The 18,069-nt window shown below is 40.5% G+C and overlaps 1 protein-coding gene across 4 annotated transcripts in view; it reads left to right on the top strand.

Moving 5' to 3' along the window:
- Window positions 1-18,069, top strand: part of anks1b (ankyrin repeat and sterile alpha motif domain containing 1B) — a 167,465-nt gene that overhangs the window by 3,815 nt on the left and 145,581 nt on the right. For 3 of the 4 annotated variants that reach the window (XM_013910926.1, XM_013910925.1, XM_005733506.1), the window contains exons 2-6: window positions 3,042-3,117; window positions 4,759-4,860; window positions 10,574-10,696; window positions 11,502-11,689; window positions 17,897-18,028. In XM_013910926.1, the coding sequence (XP_013766380.1) occupies window positions 3,042-3,117; window positions 4,759-4,860; window positions 10,574-10,696; window positions 11,502-11,689; window positions 17,897-18,028 (621 nt within the window). Of the gene's footprint in view, window positions 1-706; window positions 969-3,041; window positions 3,118-4,758; window positions 4,861-10,573; window positions 10,697-11,501; window positions 11,690-17,896; window positions 18,029-18,069 lie in introns of those variants that run through there. The other variant, XM_005733507.1, reaches the window with a different exon arrangement.

Raw genomic sequence — 18,069 nt, 5'->3', positions numbered from 1 at the left:
GTGTGTGTGTGTGTGTGTGTGTGTGTGTGTGTGTGTGTGTGTGTGTGTGTAAAAGAGAGAGTGTGTGTGTACAGGTCAGTAATTGGAGTCATGCCATATAGGTCTGTGTGAGCGAGGATGAATAATTTATACATGCAGCGCACTTTCTCTCTTTTCTCCTCTCTTTTTCTCTTGCTCTCACACACTCTTTCATCCTCTGTCTGTTCCCATAATAATGAGGGGAAATCCCTACAGTATGGAGGAACGTGCCACTGAGTGACCTATAGCCAACACAGGGCAAAAGTTTAGTATAGCTACACACATCTTTGTTCACAAACACAGCTGACTGCTATTTCCGACACTGTCTTGCACAAAAATATGCTTTAGGTCATTATTGCCTGCAGTGCAGCTGTTTTGATTAATATAGAGTCCTATTTTTTTGTCAAGCATAAGTAAGAGGGATGATGTGAGCATTCACATTCAGACATTTACCTCGTCGTCCCATCATGAGCAGTGAGTGCTACATTTCTGCGTGCTGTCGTTAAACCGATTCATCTGCCTTTCAATTCCAGGAAACTCGGAGTAAGAACTGCCTTCCTTGTTTCCTCATGACATCACTGCATAATCGCTATGGGAAACAGGACAGGAAGTGGTAAAGGAGGTTCAGGAGGGCAAGATGTGTGTACTAGAATAGAGGGTGGATCCCTTTCTGAGATACAACCTCTGCTTTCATGCATGAGGGCAGCAGAGATTTCGTTTTGCAGGGGAGACATCCACATTGTGATAAACTCGCAGGCGCTACAAATTTGACATTTCGTCTGTTTCCACTTTGGATTCACACCTGCGGGATTTTTCCGAGGGATCTGGGCCTTTGACCTTTTTAACTTTCAAAAGACAGAGGAGCTGTCGCATATGGCGTTATAGCTTCATTTTGCCATCAATCCCTTCTCTGTGGCGATAACACCTTTGTGTCAGGGGAAACGGAAAAAGTTGAGTATTCCTGCAGAAGACGATCACACTGATGTGGTGTAGTGTTGCGTCGAGCAGAATTTCCTGGCAGTGTCGGCTGTTGTCCAGATAATTTGTCTTCATTACGGCTGGGACTTCTATTCAGTCCAGGGTTTCATCTGTGTTGTCAGGAAGCCAGCTAGGCCAGAAGGATGCAACGTGTTCAGCATGTGTGTGTGTGTGTGTGTGTGTGGCTGCGAGTGTGAAACACGTGTCTTTGTGTATGTTGAAGTCCTTAGTATCCTCGATGGGCTCTATTGCTTCCAGCAACATGCACAGATTAGTATGTTTAATGTTCCAGAAAGACCTTCAGGATCATGATGTCCTGTTAAGCTATATAGCAGAAACTTCATCAAAGTAAAACTAGTTACAGCGTTTCCCTTATATATATGTTGTGTTTTTGGCTTTATTAGCGGGGTGTGTGTGTGTGTGTGTATATAAGTCTTCCCAGCTGCACCTAATAGTCCTTGCTGAGGTAGGCATAGCAGTAGCAGTTCATTACCTCCCGTTGGTTCTGGTTGGAGTGGCCCTCCAGCTTGCTGCTCATCTCAAGTGCAGAATGAGTCAACTGGACTGCAGGACGTGAGTCTCAAGTAGCTGAATGATGATGAACATAGTAATAGCATCCCTACCTATTGACCTGATCTATTTTTGTAGCTTATTTTTGCTAATTATTCTGATTGTATGGAAACAATTGACTGAAGCAGAAATACAGTGGACAAATTCACTGCGCGCTATTTGGTAGAGTCCGACCAACGTAGGACCTTTTTAGGACAATTTATAGATCTGACTTTTTAGTCATAGTCCTTTGACTAAAAAGTTATTTCGTTTTAGTTAGAATTTAGACTAAATATTATAAGATTATAGTAGAATAAAGTGTAAAAGGTTGTTGTTTTATTACCCTTGAGAGTTGCTCAACGTGGTTTACAAAGCATCCTGTTTTCCTTGGTATCAAATGTAAAACTTGTCCACATATAGCCACGCTTCGCTTCCTCCCAAGCACTGACAATTTGTCGCTTTTTCATGAGAAGCATGGAGGATGGAGCTAGTTGTACTGTACGTGTGTTTGCAACAGCAGAGTGCCTTAATAAATGCCATTACTGATATATTAACAAGTACCAAGTATTGGCCAATAATATCGGCCCAATACTGGCCCTCCAATAAATTTTAACTTTAGGTTATTTAAAATAGATTTGACTTTAGTTAAATAAAAAAATCTGTTGGGTTTTGTCAGGAAGGGAATCTGTTATAAAAAGACCCTGTGTGGATGTACTCTAGTGTCTGGCATGTTGATAGTGAATATTGGGTCTTGTTGGCTGTGGGGTGGAGCATTAGTGGAGGAGGCTTTAAGTGCTCGATGGAACTGTTTGGAGGCTGTTTGTTCTTAAGCTGCTTACTCTGCCCGCTGGTATGGAAAACATTTCGATGTGTGTGTTTCCACATCCTAGGATATCAGTCATTAGCATCAGCAAAGGATGCTGTAACATAAAAATTCTACACCTTTAAGTCTAGCTATTTTGGTGCTGTTCACCCTCAGGCTGTGTGATTAAACAGCTGTTCTTTATGTTGTTGGACTTTTTAAATGTATCCTTGTCAGAATAATCGTCTCTCTCATCACTGCTGATACGGGATGAGACACTTACTGGCACCATCCCCGTGCTGGTTTCAGTGTGTTGCATCATATCTGTAATATCTCTATTAGTTGGACTGGAGGCTGATACGGGCCAGCGTAGGGTGAGGTGAAAGTGGGACGTTTCCACACAGGCGCCTGCTGCTTGTGTAATGGTTTGAAATCGCACTGTTTGGAGGCGAGGGAATGTAACTTGTTTTAATCTCTCTGAATCTCTTTCATTTAACTGCCAGCGAGGGGGGAAAAAAAAGATTGTATCAAATCAAAATATTGCCTTTTTGCTCCCTTTTAATCCCAGTTCCCTTTTCTTTCTTTTTTTTAACGCCTCTTGTGCTTTCTGGTTTTGATGTCTATTTTTGTCTCCACTTTGAATTGTTAAAGTGACTTAATATTAATACACAAATGCTATCTCTGTCTCTTGTAGACCGAGAATGGCAGTGCCCTCCATGAGGCAGCTCTCTTTGGGAAGATGGATGTTGTTCGCCTTCTGCTTGACTCAGGTGGGTCTATAAATATACCCCGGCTAAACAAAAACTGTGCGTGTTTCCTTATATGTGTGTTTCCCTTGTTTCTCCCTCTTTTTTTCTTTTTTCAACCTGTGGCTAGATGTTTGGAATTTTGTTTTGTTGTGTTTTCCCTCTCCTTCCCTAAATTGTGAGTCAGTTTGCCCCCAGGTGAACTCCAAACATCTGTTTGCTAAATTCTTCCTCACTTCAAGCTTTGTTATTGTTTTGGCCAGTTTCTCTGCAACTGCATAATTAGGATGTGTTGTCTTATGTCATCTTATGCAATGACTGAAAAAGATTCCCGAAGGTAGAACAGCTCCTGTCTTAACTAGTAGCTCGAAGTCATGTGGGTATAGTTGGTACTTTTACTAAAACAGCCTGGACACTGTTGTCCTTTTGACATCATTGCCATCCTCCACCTACTTTCCTTCAGCACTTCCTGTTTCCTACAGGATTTCCTCTGGGTGGCCATGTTCCTTTTGCCTTGATTTTATTAACATCCTGGATCAAAGCAGGGCTGTACTTGTCAGAGTCACTGAGCTCTAACCCGATATAGCTAAAAATATTGCCTGTCGGTAGGTGGGTTTACTGTAGAGGTGTAGGATGGGCCTCAATGCCTACGCGTAGAGAATGGCTTGTTGGTGTAACTGCTTTATCAAGTAAGCATCAGTCATTTTTTGACCAAAGAAATAACCTTTAGTATCATAGAAAAGGATCATGTGACATTCAAGTTGAGTAGGTAAATGTGGTTATTTCTGTACTTTCTCTGAGCATTGCAATGTCTGAGCTTGGCGGGGCCTCCAGTCATTAGAGTGTCTGCTACTTTCTGGTCTGCTATTTACTGACCGCTCAAATAAAGGCTAAAAAGGCTAAAAAGAGAAAGTTAAGAACAACTAAATAAAAACTGAATGCTATTAAACGGTAAGCTAAGTTTAGCACAACTCTGGGACATGAAGAGCATTAAACAACAAGCCGTTATTATTATAATACATTTTTCTTTTAAACACATTTGTTATTTTTGATAAATAAAAAAGCCAGGGAAGCTGTTTTTTTTTTTTACATCTACAGTTCCTTGAAGCACTAATCACATTACAGACTTCATTCATAAATGTACAAACCACATGAGAAATAAGGAGGAAAAAGGAGGGAAAATAAAAACCTGAAATGCCAACTTAGGTGTAAATGTCTTTTTATTACAGTTTGATACATTTCTGATGGTACCCAGCAGAACGATTGGAATGACATTTATTTTCACATATGGCCTATTTGATATTGTGCATCAGTCTTTGAATGCAGTCTTTTTATGTGTCATTGTCTGAGATTGTGACTTAGCATTGCAAGAATGTGTATGTGTGAGACTAATTTGCATTCATCAACAAAACATTTGGGTTATAATCTTGGAAAAAATGCTCCCTGGTGTTTCTGACCGAGTGGTGTGTTTACAGATCTGACTTCATATTTATTTTTGTATACTGCGCTTGAATGTGTTTAGTTCTGTGTATCTGCGGTGAAGGTGAATTATCATGAGCAAGCCTGAGTAGGTCCTGTATTGTTAGACTAAGTAATGGGTGTTGACTTTCCCCCCTCTTTTTCTTGTATTTTATGCACGTTTTCTTGGGTGTGTTTGTGTGTCAGGGATCGACACCAATCTAAGAGACAGCCAAGGAAGAACGGCTCTGGAGATTCTGAGGGATCATCCCGCACCAAAATCCCAGCAGATCACTGCTCTCATCCAAGGTAAAGACGCACACACTTTTGATTTAGATGAATTGAGAAAGTGGGGCATTTCAGGTGTAAGAATCTTAAATAAGTTCACTAAATATATAACAACAAAAAGAAAGATTTAACAGTTCACCAGCGACAATGGAAGCTCCTGTATGTGTTTAGTTTGTACAATGGGTGAATGCACTGTTACTGTTAGCCTTGACTTATTTTCTTTGTCTCACTGGTTTAGCTGGATTTTAAATAAGATTGTTATCAATAAGATTCTGGAAGTTTCAGTGGATAAATAGCACTATGGTATTTCTGATGACTACTGTGCAATAAAGTCCATGTCTAAACCACTTAAGAACCCTTATAATAGATGTTCTCCAGCAGTGTATAAACGAATACTAATATCGACACACATTGTGAAGGAGCAGCAAGACCTTGGCATGCCATAAAAGGTCAGACTTACATCTTCATATTGGATTTTGTTGCTTTGCTATTTAATAGTAGTTTCAAACATCCCAACTTGTCAAAGCAGGAAAATCCCTTGTTAAAATCCTTAATGATGGTTGAATTTGGAAAAGGCTCAGCTAACTGGAATGCAACAATCATCCCAGGCATCAGTTTCATTTTTGCTTTTCTTGCTTTGATGAGTTAAAAAATTATCTGCTCTGACAAGAGTTTCTACTCTTGTGAAGTTTAGAACCACGAGCTATGATGAGTGAAGTAAATGATGCCTTTCTTTGTGGACTTTTTGCCCTTGTGCTGTAGTTTCCGTCCTAAGAAATACAAGAAATGCATATTTATGGTGGCTGATGTGGTCGATGATCTGTCCTTGGTGTACTCTGCCTTTGATAGTTTCAAAATAAAAGTGGGAGTGCTAGGAAAAAGCATCTGCTCCCTATCAGATTTATACTATTTTTCATACTTTCATACTTTTTTTCACGTTTCAGATCATCAGACAAATTTTAATATTGAACAAAGATAACCGAAGTAACCCTTGTTAAATCATTAAATAAGTGGCCCAATTACTGCCAGACAGTGGACCAATGAGACAAAAGTTGAACATTTAGGAAGGTTTGGGTCCCGTTACATTTGGCATAAAGCTGACGCAACATTTCATATAAAGAACATCACACCAATAGTCAAACACGGTGGCAGTAGTGTGATGATTCAGGGCTGCTTCAGGGCGACTTGCTATAATCGATGGAACCATGAATTATACTCATGAAGGAGAAAATCCAGCCACCAGTTCATGTCCTGAAGACGGTTTTGGAATTGCCTTTGCAAAGTCCGAACTGATCCCAATAAGATGATTTGACATGCTGTCCATGCTGGACAAAGATAACGAATTTACTCAGGTTATCTTTGTCTAATACAAAAATGTCTTTGATCTGAAACATGTAACTGAAGGTTCTCAGTCATCCACGTCATAGTAGTCTAAGGAGCTTGGAAAGAAAAACGTCTGGACTTCTTTAAGTTTCGTGAAAACCTTTCACCCCTCATCTGAGAAGCTTCTTCAGTTCTAAGTGCAAATGGTGGAGAGTGATGAATATGCAATACACCTATACACTTCTCTAAATATGGCAACTGCTTCTGTGATAACACTAAACTCAGGACTTGCAAATGGGTGAAGTCAAGGTAATATTAATGTTTTTAATACGCAGTTTATAGTCTATGTTTAGGAGTTTTCAAAATTATTGTGGCTGGAGGAGTAATGCAGTTATATCCAGCTATACTGTAATTTATGGCCCAGAAAGAAAAAAGCATATTGTCATTTTCAGTGTCTTCACTTTATTCCACCTGCCATTAAGAACCCTGTTTTGGCTCTTGTCCTGCTGCAGTGGGTTTTTGTGTGCAACCAATGCTTGTTTGTGTGAGTTTGCGCCGCAGTCCCCGCGGACCCAAAGATTCTCCATATTGCACCTTCTAAAGACAGTTTTATCCTGAAGTGATTATGAGGTTCAGTTTGAACGCTCTAATCTGTGGCTTGGAGGCCTTCGCTATCTGTCATTGTGTAGTCTGTGGGTGTACGTTAGGCGTGTTGTTGCGCATGATTTAAAGAGAGTGAGATAAAGACGGACAGGATTGGAGGGATAGGCGAACGAGGAGAGCCTAAATTAACCGCTAAACAGTCTTAACTAGGAGACAAAGATAGAAAGGGGAGCAGAGACTGAGCCCCAGGAATGTAACAAATCGTCCACGGTTAGAAAATAACAGACAGAAAGCTGACATTAAACCAGGGAACGCACAGCGATGCAAAGGGCAGAACAATTTAGATGTAATTAGTGATTCAAGTTTCCTATTTCACGTTTAGCACGACAACAATTTGAGGCGTAAACAAATAACAAAATCGGGGAAAATTGTCTATATTTGTCTTGTGTTTTAAACCTTAACATGTAGTTGTTGCTTTATTATCCTTCTACTTGCTTCAGAGTTACATATGTGAAGTGGAAGTGGTTTGTTGTTGCGAAGAACCTACCCACACATCTTGAAAAATGATTTCACATAGCTAGTTGCTCCCCGAAATGCTTTTTAGTTTTAGTTCTCTTTTGTGATTCTCATCAGTCAGGCAGAGTTAAACAGCACATGCTTACCTCTGGAGGCTTAACCAGCTAAAGGTATAGTGAACAATGGGCTAAAATTCTCTTCTTCAGTTCATAAAGCGGCCCCCAAACCCAGCATCTAAAACTTCTGAGTAATTTGTTTTTTGCTAATGAAGAGCAGTGAGCTTTAGAGATGGTCTGCGTCTCCGCTACATAACAGAATTGGACTCTGTTCAAGCCCTTTATTGAAACTACACGATGTACACTCAGCACTTTATTAGGTACACCTCAGCAGTAGTGGGTTACACCTGCTTTTTGCCTTCAGCACTTACTGAATTTTTCGAGGCATAGATTCAATATTGCTCTGTTCCACTACATCCCAAAGGTTCTCTATTGGATTGCGATCTGGTGACGGCGGAGGCCCTTTGAGTACGGTGAACATTTGAGTGCATGTTCCAGAAACCAGTTTGATATGATTTGAGTTTGTGAAATGATGAGTTACCCTGTTAGAAACGGCCATTAAAAGATTGGTACACTGTGTCCTAAAGGAATGGACATGGTCAGCAACAGTACTCAAGGCTGTGGTGTTTAAACATGATTTTGTGGATTGGTGTGATGACTCCTTCCTTTCACTAAATGTGTCAAAAACTAAAGACATGATTATTGATTTTAGGAAGTCCTCTTAGTCTTATAGCTCATCACCCACTATCGTTAAAACTGCTGATATTGGGATTGTTGAGAGTTTCAAATATCTAGGTGTGGTACTTGACCATAAATTGTGTTTTGGATCTCATGCTGATGCCATTACTAAAAAAGTTCAATAAAGACTGTTGTTTTTAAGGAAAATTAGATCTTTTAATGTCTCATCTGAGATGTTGTCTTTGTTTTATAGAAGTTTTATCAAATCTGTGATGTCTTTTTGTATTGCTGCCTGGTTTGGTAACCTGACGGTGAAGAATAAGAAGAGGTTTGGTCTTTTGGTAAAAACTGCTAGCAAAATTTCAGGGCGCTGGTAAGATGGACTTTTGGCCATTTACAATAAAAATGTGCTTAGAAAGGCTCATTCTATTGTTAATTGTTCAAACCATCCACTTCACAGTGAGTTTGAGTTGTTGCCTTCCGGCCGCTGTTTTAGGGTACCTCTGAGGAAGACCAAAAGACTCCAGACTTCTTTTATCCCTACTGCATCCTGTCTCCTAAATGCCATATAACTGTTCTGGGATTTTCTACTACTATTATTGTCATTTTATATTATTTTTTGTTTACTTTTATCCTGTTGCTAAGCTAATTTCCCTTTTTGGACAATAAAGAATTTGAATTGAATTGAATTGAATTGAAACAATGCCCAGTTGGACCCCCCATCATAACACCAGCACCAGCTTGAATTTTTGATCCAAGACAGGATGTTCATGTTATTGACTTCAGATTCAAGACAGTCGAACACCAGGCCTGGTGGCCAGAATCCTTTAGAAAATGTGAAGGGCATACATTTTGGACTTTCAAACGTTTTTCAGCTTTTCCCTCTGATACAGACCTCCTACATTGACATTCATTTTAAACCAACATCACTGAACAGTTAAATGACAGAAAAGTGATACTGTATATGTAACTCACCAGTCAGTGTATGCTAACCAAATGCCGTATAGCCTCTGTCGCAGCACCACCTACTAGATTCTTGCTCCTTGTTTTGTACACCTACTCCTAACATTTAGCTTTATTTGGTATATTTGGGATTTCCTCTACAGTTTAAAATAACTTCTGCGACCCTAATTTGGAAAAGCAGAAGAGAATGGATAGAGTTTACAATACAGTTCTGTGGATTTGCTTGTTTACACACTTGTATTTACAAGAATGAAGAGTGATTATGTGGATAACTGGGGTTGAAGATGTCAATACAGTGCAGCTGTCTGGACTTAATTCGGCATCCTTAGCTGTTCACATCCCGAGCTGTGCATATAGAATCACAGTTTGGGGGAATATTTGTTAATATGCACACAAGTGAGGCTAGAAAATATGTTTATGAAATGAACGTAGCTTTTTAAAAGTCAAAAATTCATGTCATTGTGCATATTGGTCAGAAATGACAGCCGTGAAAAGCTTGTCTCTCTAAATTAGAAGTGCAAACAGAGATTTGGACTTCAGCATAAATTGGAGAGTGAATGTGTGAGAGAGAGAGGGAAAGGACGCAGCTGTGACTCAGTGAAAAGATCAGCTGCATGCCATTTCCTGTTGGAGAGGAGATGGAAAAGCACACACACACACGCACAGACAGAGACGCAAAGAGCAGCATACTTGTCATTTACTCAATTGTACCAGTCGAGGGGCTTTCTGGTTGCCGTAGGCACCTCGTTATGAATAGAATCTCATTTGTTTCACAGCACACGATTCATCCGACTGTTTGAATTAACAAGTTCATTTTGTACTGCCCATCAGCAACTGCTTGTGTACTACAGTTCAGTGGATTATTTTATTATTTTATAAAGACGCTGCACTTTATGTTCTCTGCTGTTTATGGAACTTAATAAATCTGTCGAAGCATTTCGTCTTTCTTTTTGAGTCGGATACAAATTCCAGTACTAAGTGTAGTTGTATGCAAATGTGGTTGTTCGTCATAACTACTGAGCTGAATGCCACTATTCATAATAATGAAAATATACCCACACGCACAAACACTCCTCCTGACATTAACCGGCTCCCTCATTAGGACTCTGCAGGGAATTTGCCACCTAATTTCTGTCTGCAAGTGTATTCGTGTGCTTTGCCTGAGTTAAGCAAGTGTTGAACTTTGTTTCTGGCCCTTCACCTGAACCCTTTTCTCCCCTCCTCTTCCTCTTTCCTTCCCTAGCCACATAATTAGTTATGTTTTACCTTCATGAACAGCAGATTGCTTTATTAGCAGAAGCTGTGAAGTGAATTTGCGGTGCGGGGAAAAGTGTGAATTGAATGCAGCTCAAGCCGTTTACAATACTGATTGCTGTGCTATTATATTGATCTGGTAAAATGCCTCTGAAATGATTTTTTTCTCTCTCGCTCTCCCTCCTCGATCACTCTCCAAACTTCCTCCACTCTGTGCCCTTTCTGCTCATTATTCCCGTCTTCCTGGCATATTTTCACTTTCCCCTTAATTCACATTGCTTTCATCTTGTCTGCTTCATCGTTCATCTTCTTAATTCCCCGCTGTTTCCACGTGTCTGTAGAATATATGATGGATGAGATGGAGAAGCTGAGCATCCTGGAGGAGCCTGTCCGCACGTGTCCTGTCCCTACACCTCGAACTTCTGTTCCCTCGCCTTCCGCGTCCCCTTCACTGAGACACAAGAGTAAGTATGAAGACAGACTCATGAAGTACTGGACTGTGAGCTCTGAGGTGACTAAATACAGCTTTTTTTTAGTTCTAAAAAGAGGAAGTGGTAGAAATAAAGACAGAAACTGGGTGTAGACAGATGACATAACAACAAATAACAACCTATGTAGCACATTCCTTTATGCATTCTGCACAAAGGCTTACAATATGTTTAGTAATATACCCAAACAACTACAAAGGCATTTATATAAAGCATTTATTTATATATAAGGGAACATTACAGACCAGTCCATCATCCAAATGCATGTGTCCAGTTTACTCTAAGAACAACGCCAGTAAACTTGATTGGAACTATTGTTTACTTTTTGCAATATGGGCTGAATAAAGCCATGGAGAGCAGCTCCTTTAGTGGAGAATAACAGTCACTGCCACTCCACACTTACCTTGTCCAGCACTGCCCCCTGTGTTACAAATATGACATTGCAACCTGCTGAGTGTGTGCTGATCTGCTCTCCTCTCAGTGATTGTCAGCAGATCCCATAATTACCTTGATTACCTAGAGAGTCGTGGAGGGAAGCGGGAGGAAGTGATTAGCACAGTGTGCCTTAATGCGACACAAAAGCAAAGCAGGAAGCAGACGGGGGAGGAGTTTTGTGTCTGCCAAACAGGTTAATCTCACAATAAATCAGACAGGCATATAAAAAATTTTCTTCCACCTTTTTTTCTTTGTTGTTTTGGTGATAAAATATATTTGCTGGCGTACCCGGTATGAGAATAACTGGCTTCACAGATACGGATCACATTTCTTACATCCTCCTCAGATGATGCTGTGACAAGCGAACTGTCCAAACTGCTTCATGAGATCAAAAAGTGCCGGGATAGGGACTACTCATTCGAGGAGCTCTGCCACACCATCTCCTCCCACTCTATGGACAGCTTCGGTAGCGGGCGGCTGTCCGATGAGGAACGCCCAGATCGACCCAACGGCACTCTGACTCGAGCCAGCAAGGTACTCCACTAGGCTATTACAGAGGCGTGGTGCATTTTGGTTGTGGTGTTTGCCTCTCCTTTCTTGGTCTGCTCATGTAAATGCATTTTGTGGGAAGTAATGAGCCAGGCAAAAATGGAAAAAAGGGCACTGAGGTAGTTTGCAATTGAACACCTCGTTGGTAATTAAATATTCTCACACCAGAGTTTAAAGTTGTTCTGAAAAACTCCATGCCAAAAAGAAAAACTACTAATGCATTTCTACTTTTCTGTTAACTGACACTTGACTATGATGATGGTTAACTCAAAAGTAAATGTCCGGGCCTTATTCCAGTTTCTTAAATACAAGAATTTAGTGGTTTTGCAGCACTTCTTTTTCTCCTGCTGTCTTTGGAGTTTGATTTATGCCCCTAAATATCCCTTTAGTTGGCTGCTTTGTGCTGGCCTGCTTTCTGTTTTACTTGTTCTTTTTTTTTCTCCTGTTTTAGTAAACAGATAAAACAAAAGTGCAAATGTCAGTGCAAATCTGCCAAATGAAGAAAAAAAAAAACTAGATAGTTTATGGTTGCAATTTCAGATAAGATTGGTATGAGGTCACTGGCTCAGAAAGTCTTAATTTCAGGAGTGACCCAATTGCAATTAGTCCCTACAATAATGTCTGTGTTGCTCTAGAATAAATTAAGACTTAAAAATCGATAGAAAAATATTTTGGCTCTGAGTAAAATATTTCTGCCACATCTATAAATGTTTGACTGCAGGCAGGCTCTCTGTTTATCTAAAAGAATTTCTCTCTGCAGGCTTATCAGCTCTTATTTAGTCCTTCAAGATGTTTTATCTTACTGCACACAGGGCCCAGCTGTGCTGCAGATCTTCATTTACTGTCAAGGCCACTTCACTGGGTATTGTTCAGCTGCTTGTTAATACAAATATCGAATCGGCCAGTCACATGGCAGCTACTCAGGCATTCAGACACGGTCAAGATGACCCGTTGAAGTTCAAATTGAGCATTAGTATGGGAAAGAAAGGTGATTTGAGTGACTTTGAAAGTGATGTGGTTGTTTGTGCCAGCTAGGCTGGTCTGAGAAAAAGGAGAAAATATCGAGCGAGCGGTAATTCTCTGGGCAAAAATGCTTTGTTGAATGCCAGAGGTCAGAGGAGAAGGGCATGTCTGCTTTGAGATGATAGGAAGGCAGCAGTGACCGAAATAACTACTTGTCAGAACCAGGATGTACAGAAGAGCATCTCAGAGTTCACAGCCTTGAACCAGATGGGCTACGGCAGCAGAAGACCACACCGGGTGCCGCTCCTGTCAGATAAGAGAACGCTAACAGGAAACTGAGGTTACCGTTCACACATGCTTACCCAAAAACAGGAAGAGAAGATTGGAAAAATGGTGCCTGGTTTGATGGGTGTCGATTTCTGCTGCAACATTCTGTTGATGGGATCAGAATTAGCTGTAAACAGCATGAAAGCATGGCTTGCATCCTGGCATATCTCAGTCTGAGACTCGAGATCCGTGTGAATGAGAAGTGTTTCCAGCAGCTCACTGAATCTGCGTCATGAAGCCTTCAGGAAGTTTTAAAGTCAAAGCAGGATCAGCTTTCTATTAACAAGGTGCACCTAATAAAATGGGCACTTTGTGTACTTCTGGCTTACAAAAAAGACTGCACTTTGACTATTTTGACTACAGAGGGCAGTATCAGACTGATGCCGCTGAGTTGGCTCGTCCTGTTGAGTTGTCACTTCTTGTTACAGAAACAAAACAGGTCCAGGGTTTATTTACAATTGTAATTATTCTTTGTGCTCAAAGATCCGTTCACAGCCTGCAGATATTTTTCATGACCTTCTTCTAAATTGGTGCCTATTTATGCTGAAATATTGTTCACGCCTTCCCCGTATCTGTCCACACTCTCCTAACACAACATACATACACACACACACACACTCTTACGCAGAAGAAAACTGATTAGACATTAATGGCTTGAAGTTCAGCTCAGGAGGAAGTGGATGACCTTTATCAGTGTTAGCTGACCAGAGAATCACACCTGCAGTTTATTTCTAACAGCCAGCACAGCGTGACGAAGAGGCTCTGAGGCTCAATTCCATCAGCCAGAAAGACAGAAACACAGGTCATCTATCACACCTGAACCTTTAGACCACACACAGACACACGTGCGTGCACACTCAGGCGTGCACACTCACAGGGTTGTCCAAAGAAATGCGATCGAATGTGCCTGCGCTTCTCACTTATTACTGCTTGTCTGTTTCTATTTTTCTTTCTATTTCTCTCCATCTTGCTCCCCTACAGTAACACATGCACAGACACTCCAGCAAAAAATATTGTGACGCTGATCAATAGTCCAATTTTTTTTTTCATTTCTTTAATAAGTTCACTTTCAGCGTAATTCAAGTAGCTTTTATGGACAGTGCAGCAGGTGCACAGACCTCATGCTGAGGCTCTCTCACACGTGCATGCACATTAAACACGTACACCACGTCTTACTCAGGCTGTAATTACCTGAATCCATCTTGTGCCCCTCTCTATAAGTACCAATTTGTATTCTATTACTGACACTCCTAGCTTGTGTATGTCTGTGTGTGTTTATATGTGCCCGCAGGCTACTGTCTAAACTGAGGCCGGGCCTATTTAGTATGCGATTCAGTGTCTCTATAGTACAGAAATGAACAATGCAAATATGCGCAATAACTCACACATAGATTGCATACACTCACGAAGAATGCTGGCACAGTGTGAATTCAGAAAGTCAGAGTGGAAATGTGTGTGAGTTGTGTTCAAATGAGCACTAGCATGTGCATTCTGTGTGGTTAAACCAGCATGTGTTTGTTATAATCTGATGCCACTGGTTGTATTCTTTGCTTACATTTATTACACAAGAATTTATTATTCAATTATAATTCAAAACTAAATAATTTAGTCCACATGCTTATCTAAGTATTTCAAATCAAAGCTGAGATTGTGTATTTTTTCCAGCCAGAATTCCAGAACTTGTGTATCCCAATAACCGTGATGGAAAAGCACAGACTGTACATAAAAGGTGGATGTCATCGTGGAGCTTTAAGTAGAGTGTTCTGGCCATTTTCATCTTGGTGTTTGGAAACCAGATGTGACAAATGAGGCTTGGATGCTTTGTCGTCTGTTTTACTCTAAATTGGACCAAAATTGACATCATGTTAAGTGAATTAAAGCTAAGGTAGTGACTGAGGCCATAGACCCAACAGAAAAGTGTTTAATGAGGTCATAAGTCAAGTGAGGAAAACTTTCTTGTGGACTTGCACTCTGACTTCTTTCTACAGCTCGCCCCCTGCTGGCCACTTTTCTTTTCCCTACTTTGACTCTTTCTGTGTTTTGCGTGCAGATGATGCATAGAGCAGAGAATCAGATCCTCACATCTAAGAGGCCGGAACCTGTAAATACCCTTTACAAGTACTGTCTGGACTAAAAATCAAATGTGTTCCTTAATTTCTAATATTTGGTGCCAATCTGTAGCCATGCTAACAACCCTGCAGGACTATAATGATATACAGCTTTGCTTTAAGCTATATGTTGAGGGACACTGATTAGCAGGTTATAAAATTTACTGTCTCCCAATACTAACATTCTATCACTAAGCACAGAATCAAGTAAGGATATATTGTAATAAATTATATTATTGGGCATATTGATCAGATTTTTCATACTGGTTTGAAATGTAATTTTTGCCACGATATTGTTCTCTGCACCAAAAATGTCACCTTGCTGTAGATGTCAGTTAGATTTAAGAGTTGATCCTTGTTTATTCATCGCTAACCATGATTGTCTATAATGACCAGTTAATTAAGACTTCTCCATGCTAGTTGGAAATCTGTACAATACTTGCAACCCTGAGTAAAAACTCTGAACATGAGACATAAAATATAAAAAATTCACTCCAGACTTGATTAGTTTGATTGTTTGTTTTTTTTTATTTTGTAAAAAAAGAAACCCATTTTAAATATAATTATAATATGAAAATGTACTCCTTCCTTTTTTGTGGAAATGGCATTTTGTGGCCACACCTGCAGTTCCTGTCTTCCCATCAGGGGACATATCACACTTTTCAGTGTTAGTGGTCCAAACAATTAGGAAAGAAATCTAGTGCAGCGTAACCCATTCAGTCATTGTAGAGATATTTGAGCCTGGATCTGTCGAGCCACTTAAAATCTGTGTAAAAACTGTGTTTTTCATCCATGCAAAGACTCTCTTCAACCGATATTTTTTATGCATGGTTAGTTTTCACTAACCAGTTGGCTGCATTATCAGAGCCATGTGCATGTAGTGCAGGGAAATGTCTAAGGGTTTATTGGGTTTCATATTGATCTGTAAAATTTAAACTCGTGTAACTTAAACTCATTACACTGGAGTCAGTTTAAATCCAAGTATAAATCATTTTGTGTTTCCTCCATCAAATGAACTACACTCATTTGTGTTAAGAAGCTTTCAGACAGACATAAAAGACACATTTTCATGTAGTTAAGCAGGTGATTTTCCCTAAGTCATAATCTATCCCTTTAAAGCTTTCCCATTGACAACTAATGTAATATTGATTAGCTATGCAGCTTTCAGTATGAATAATTAACTGTCCTCTCTATTGAACACTGGCTGGCATCACATTCATACTGTAATGAAAGGTTATGTATTGTTTATGCATACAGTGCAGTATGTATATGTGAATACTGCAGTCCTTTTTAGATCAATCAATATTCAAGTGTTGCAAAGGGCCCTCTGCAATCTGGAGCGATTGGTGACCTTTCGCTTTCTGCCTCATTTTCTGCCTCCGTCTCCATTCTCGCTGCCGTTCTTTGGCTCTTTCCATCTGTCTCTCCTTCCTTCTGTAACTTCATTTGGGTGCACAGTTTTCATTCTTTGCTTCTTTAGCATGCCCTCTGCATTTCCGCCGCTCTTAATCCTTTTCTTTTTTTGTTCTTTTTGCCCTCTCGCTCGTCATCTTTTAGACCTCTGTTCTAAAGATAATCACCGCATGATGAACATGAGACCTCCCTCAGTCTGTGCACCCTCATCACTCCTGGTAAAAGCTATATGCAGTTTTAGAGACGGCCGATATGTGTTTTTGTCTTTGTAATCTGCTGTGGTCTACGCCCTCGGCTGCGTTGTTTGGTTCACAGAGATATCAGGTGGGCTTTATCTGCCCTCTGACGCTTCATACTGCAGAGCCCATCCGCACACCTGTCCCCTGAGAGCCAAAGAGCCCCCAGGAAAGGGCACTGCGTGTGAGCCTCAGATGTTCTGCTATTAATGGGCTTTTCTCACTAACACATACTAGCCCAAAGCAGTGCTGTGCAGGTATTTCAAGTAGTTATATGAGAAGGGTTGCAGGTTTTTGCTGTGATCCCCATGAAGAGCTTCACAAAGAGATACTGAGGTTGATAAAGATGGTGCCTTTGAGGGGAAATAAGCTGGCTTTTACTGTAATTATCAAAATCTCCAGTAATGGAAGAAAGTCAGGGAAAGAAATTCTAGATAAGAATGTATTTGATTGTTTGATTTTATCCCATAAGAGTGTTTTTGGTGAATCTGCTGCACATTTAGCCATAAGCATCATAAGTTAAATAATTTTAGCAAACTGCCACTTACTTGCACCCACAGCTGTCACAGAGCAATGTTAGCATTGTGCTTTGAAGCCAAAAAGATGAATTTAATAAGTCTGTGTGTAGAGCTAAAGAGAATGGCAGAGGTGGGTGACCAGTCTCTGCGGTCCTACTTGCTTCTTTTTTCTTTCCAGAAGGCAAATCAACAGTGAGCTGCTTCTGACCAATAAGTGGCACCTGGAAAGGCTTCATAATAGCCTCCAACTCCCACCCTCTCTCAACCAGCAGAGCCTTCAGGAGCAAAGTCTCCCTCTACCATGTCGTTTGTTCTTTTAATTCAGTCTTAATGTAAAAGCTTGTTTATTCCAATTTGTTTCTGTCTGTGCCAGGGTTACACGAGCCACTGTTACTGTAAATATATTGGTCATAGCAGCTTTGAAAATAACTGCTGTCACCCTCTGTCCTCCTAAATCTATGCTGATGTATACAAATGGCTTTTGTACGGTACCATCAGTCTTTTCTTTGTCCGGTTGACAATTAATCTTCTTGGGAGACATACACCCTCTAATCTTTGAGCTGATTATTATTGGTTACTTGTTATAATGACAATCGTATACTTGTGTTCTGAATTTTGTGCTCACAGCGGCCGACGCCACCTCTCCCTCCGGCCATGGAAGAAGATGAGGCAGAAAAGAGCTGCGGTCCCACTGGCTTCTGGGAAGCACTGACTCCATGCAATGGCTGTCGTAACCTGGGCTTCTCCAGCCTGTCGCAGGTACACACACACACACACACACACACACACACACACACACA

This window comes from Pundamilia nyererei, unplaced genomic scaffold (assembly GCF_000239375.1).
Source record: "Pundamilia nyererei isolate P.nyererei 1_Seehausen unplaced genomic scaffold, PunNye1.0 scaffold00052, whole genome shotgun sequence".
Classification (NCBI taxonomy): Eukaryota; Metazoa; Chordata; class Actinopteri; order Cichliformes; family Cichlidae; genus Pundamilia; species Pundamilia nyererei.
Note: the sequence above shows the minus strand (reverse complement) of the source record. Positions and strands in the feature narration are given on the sequence as shown.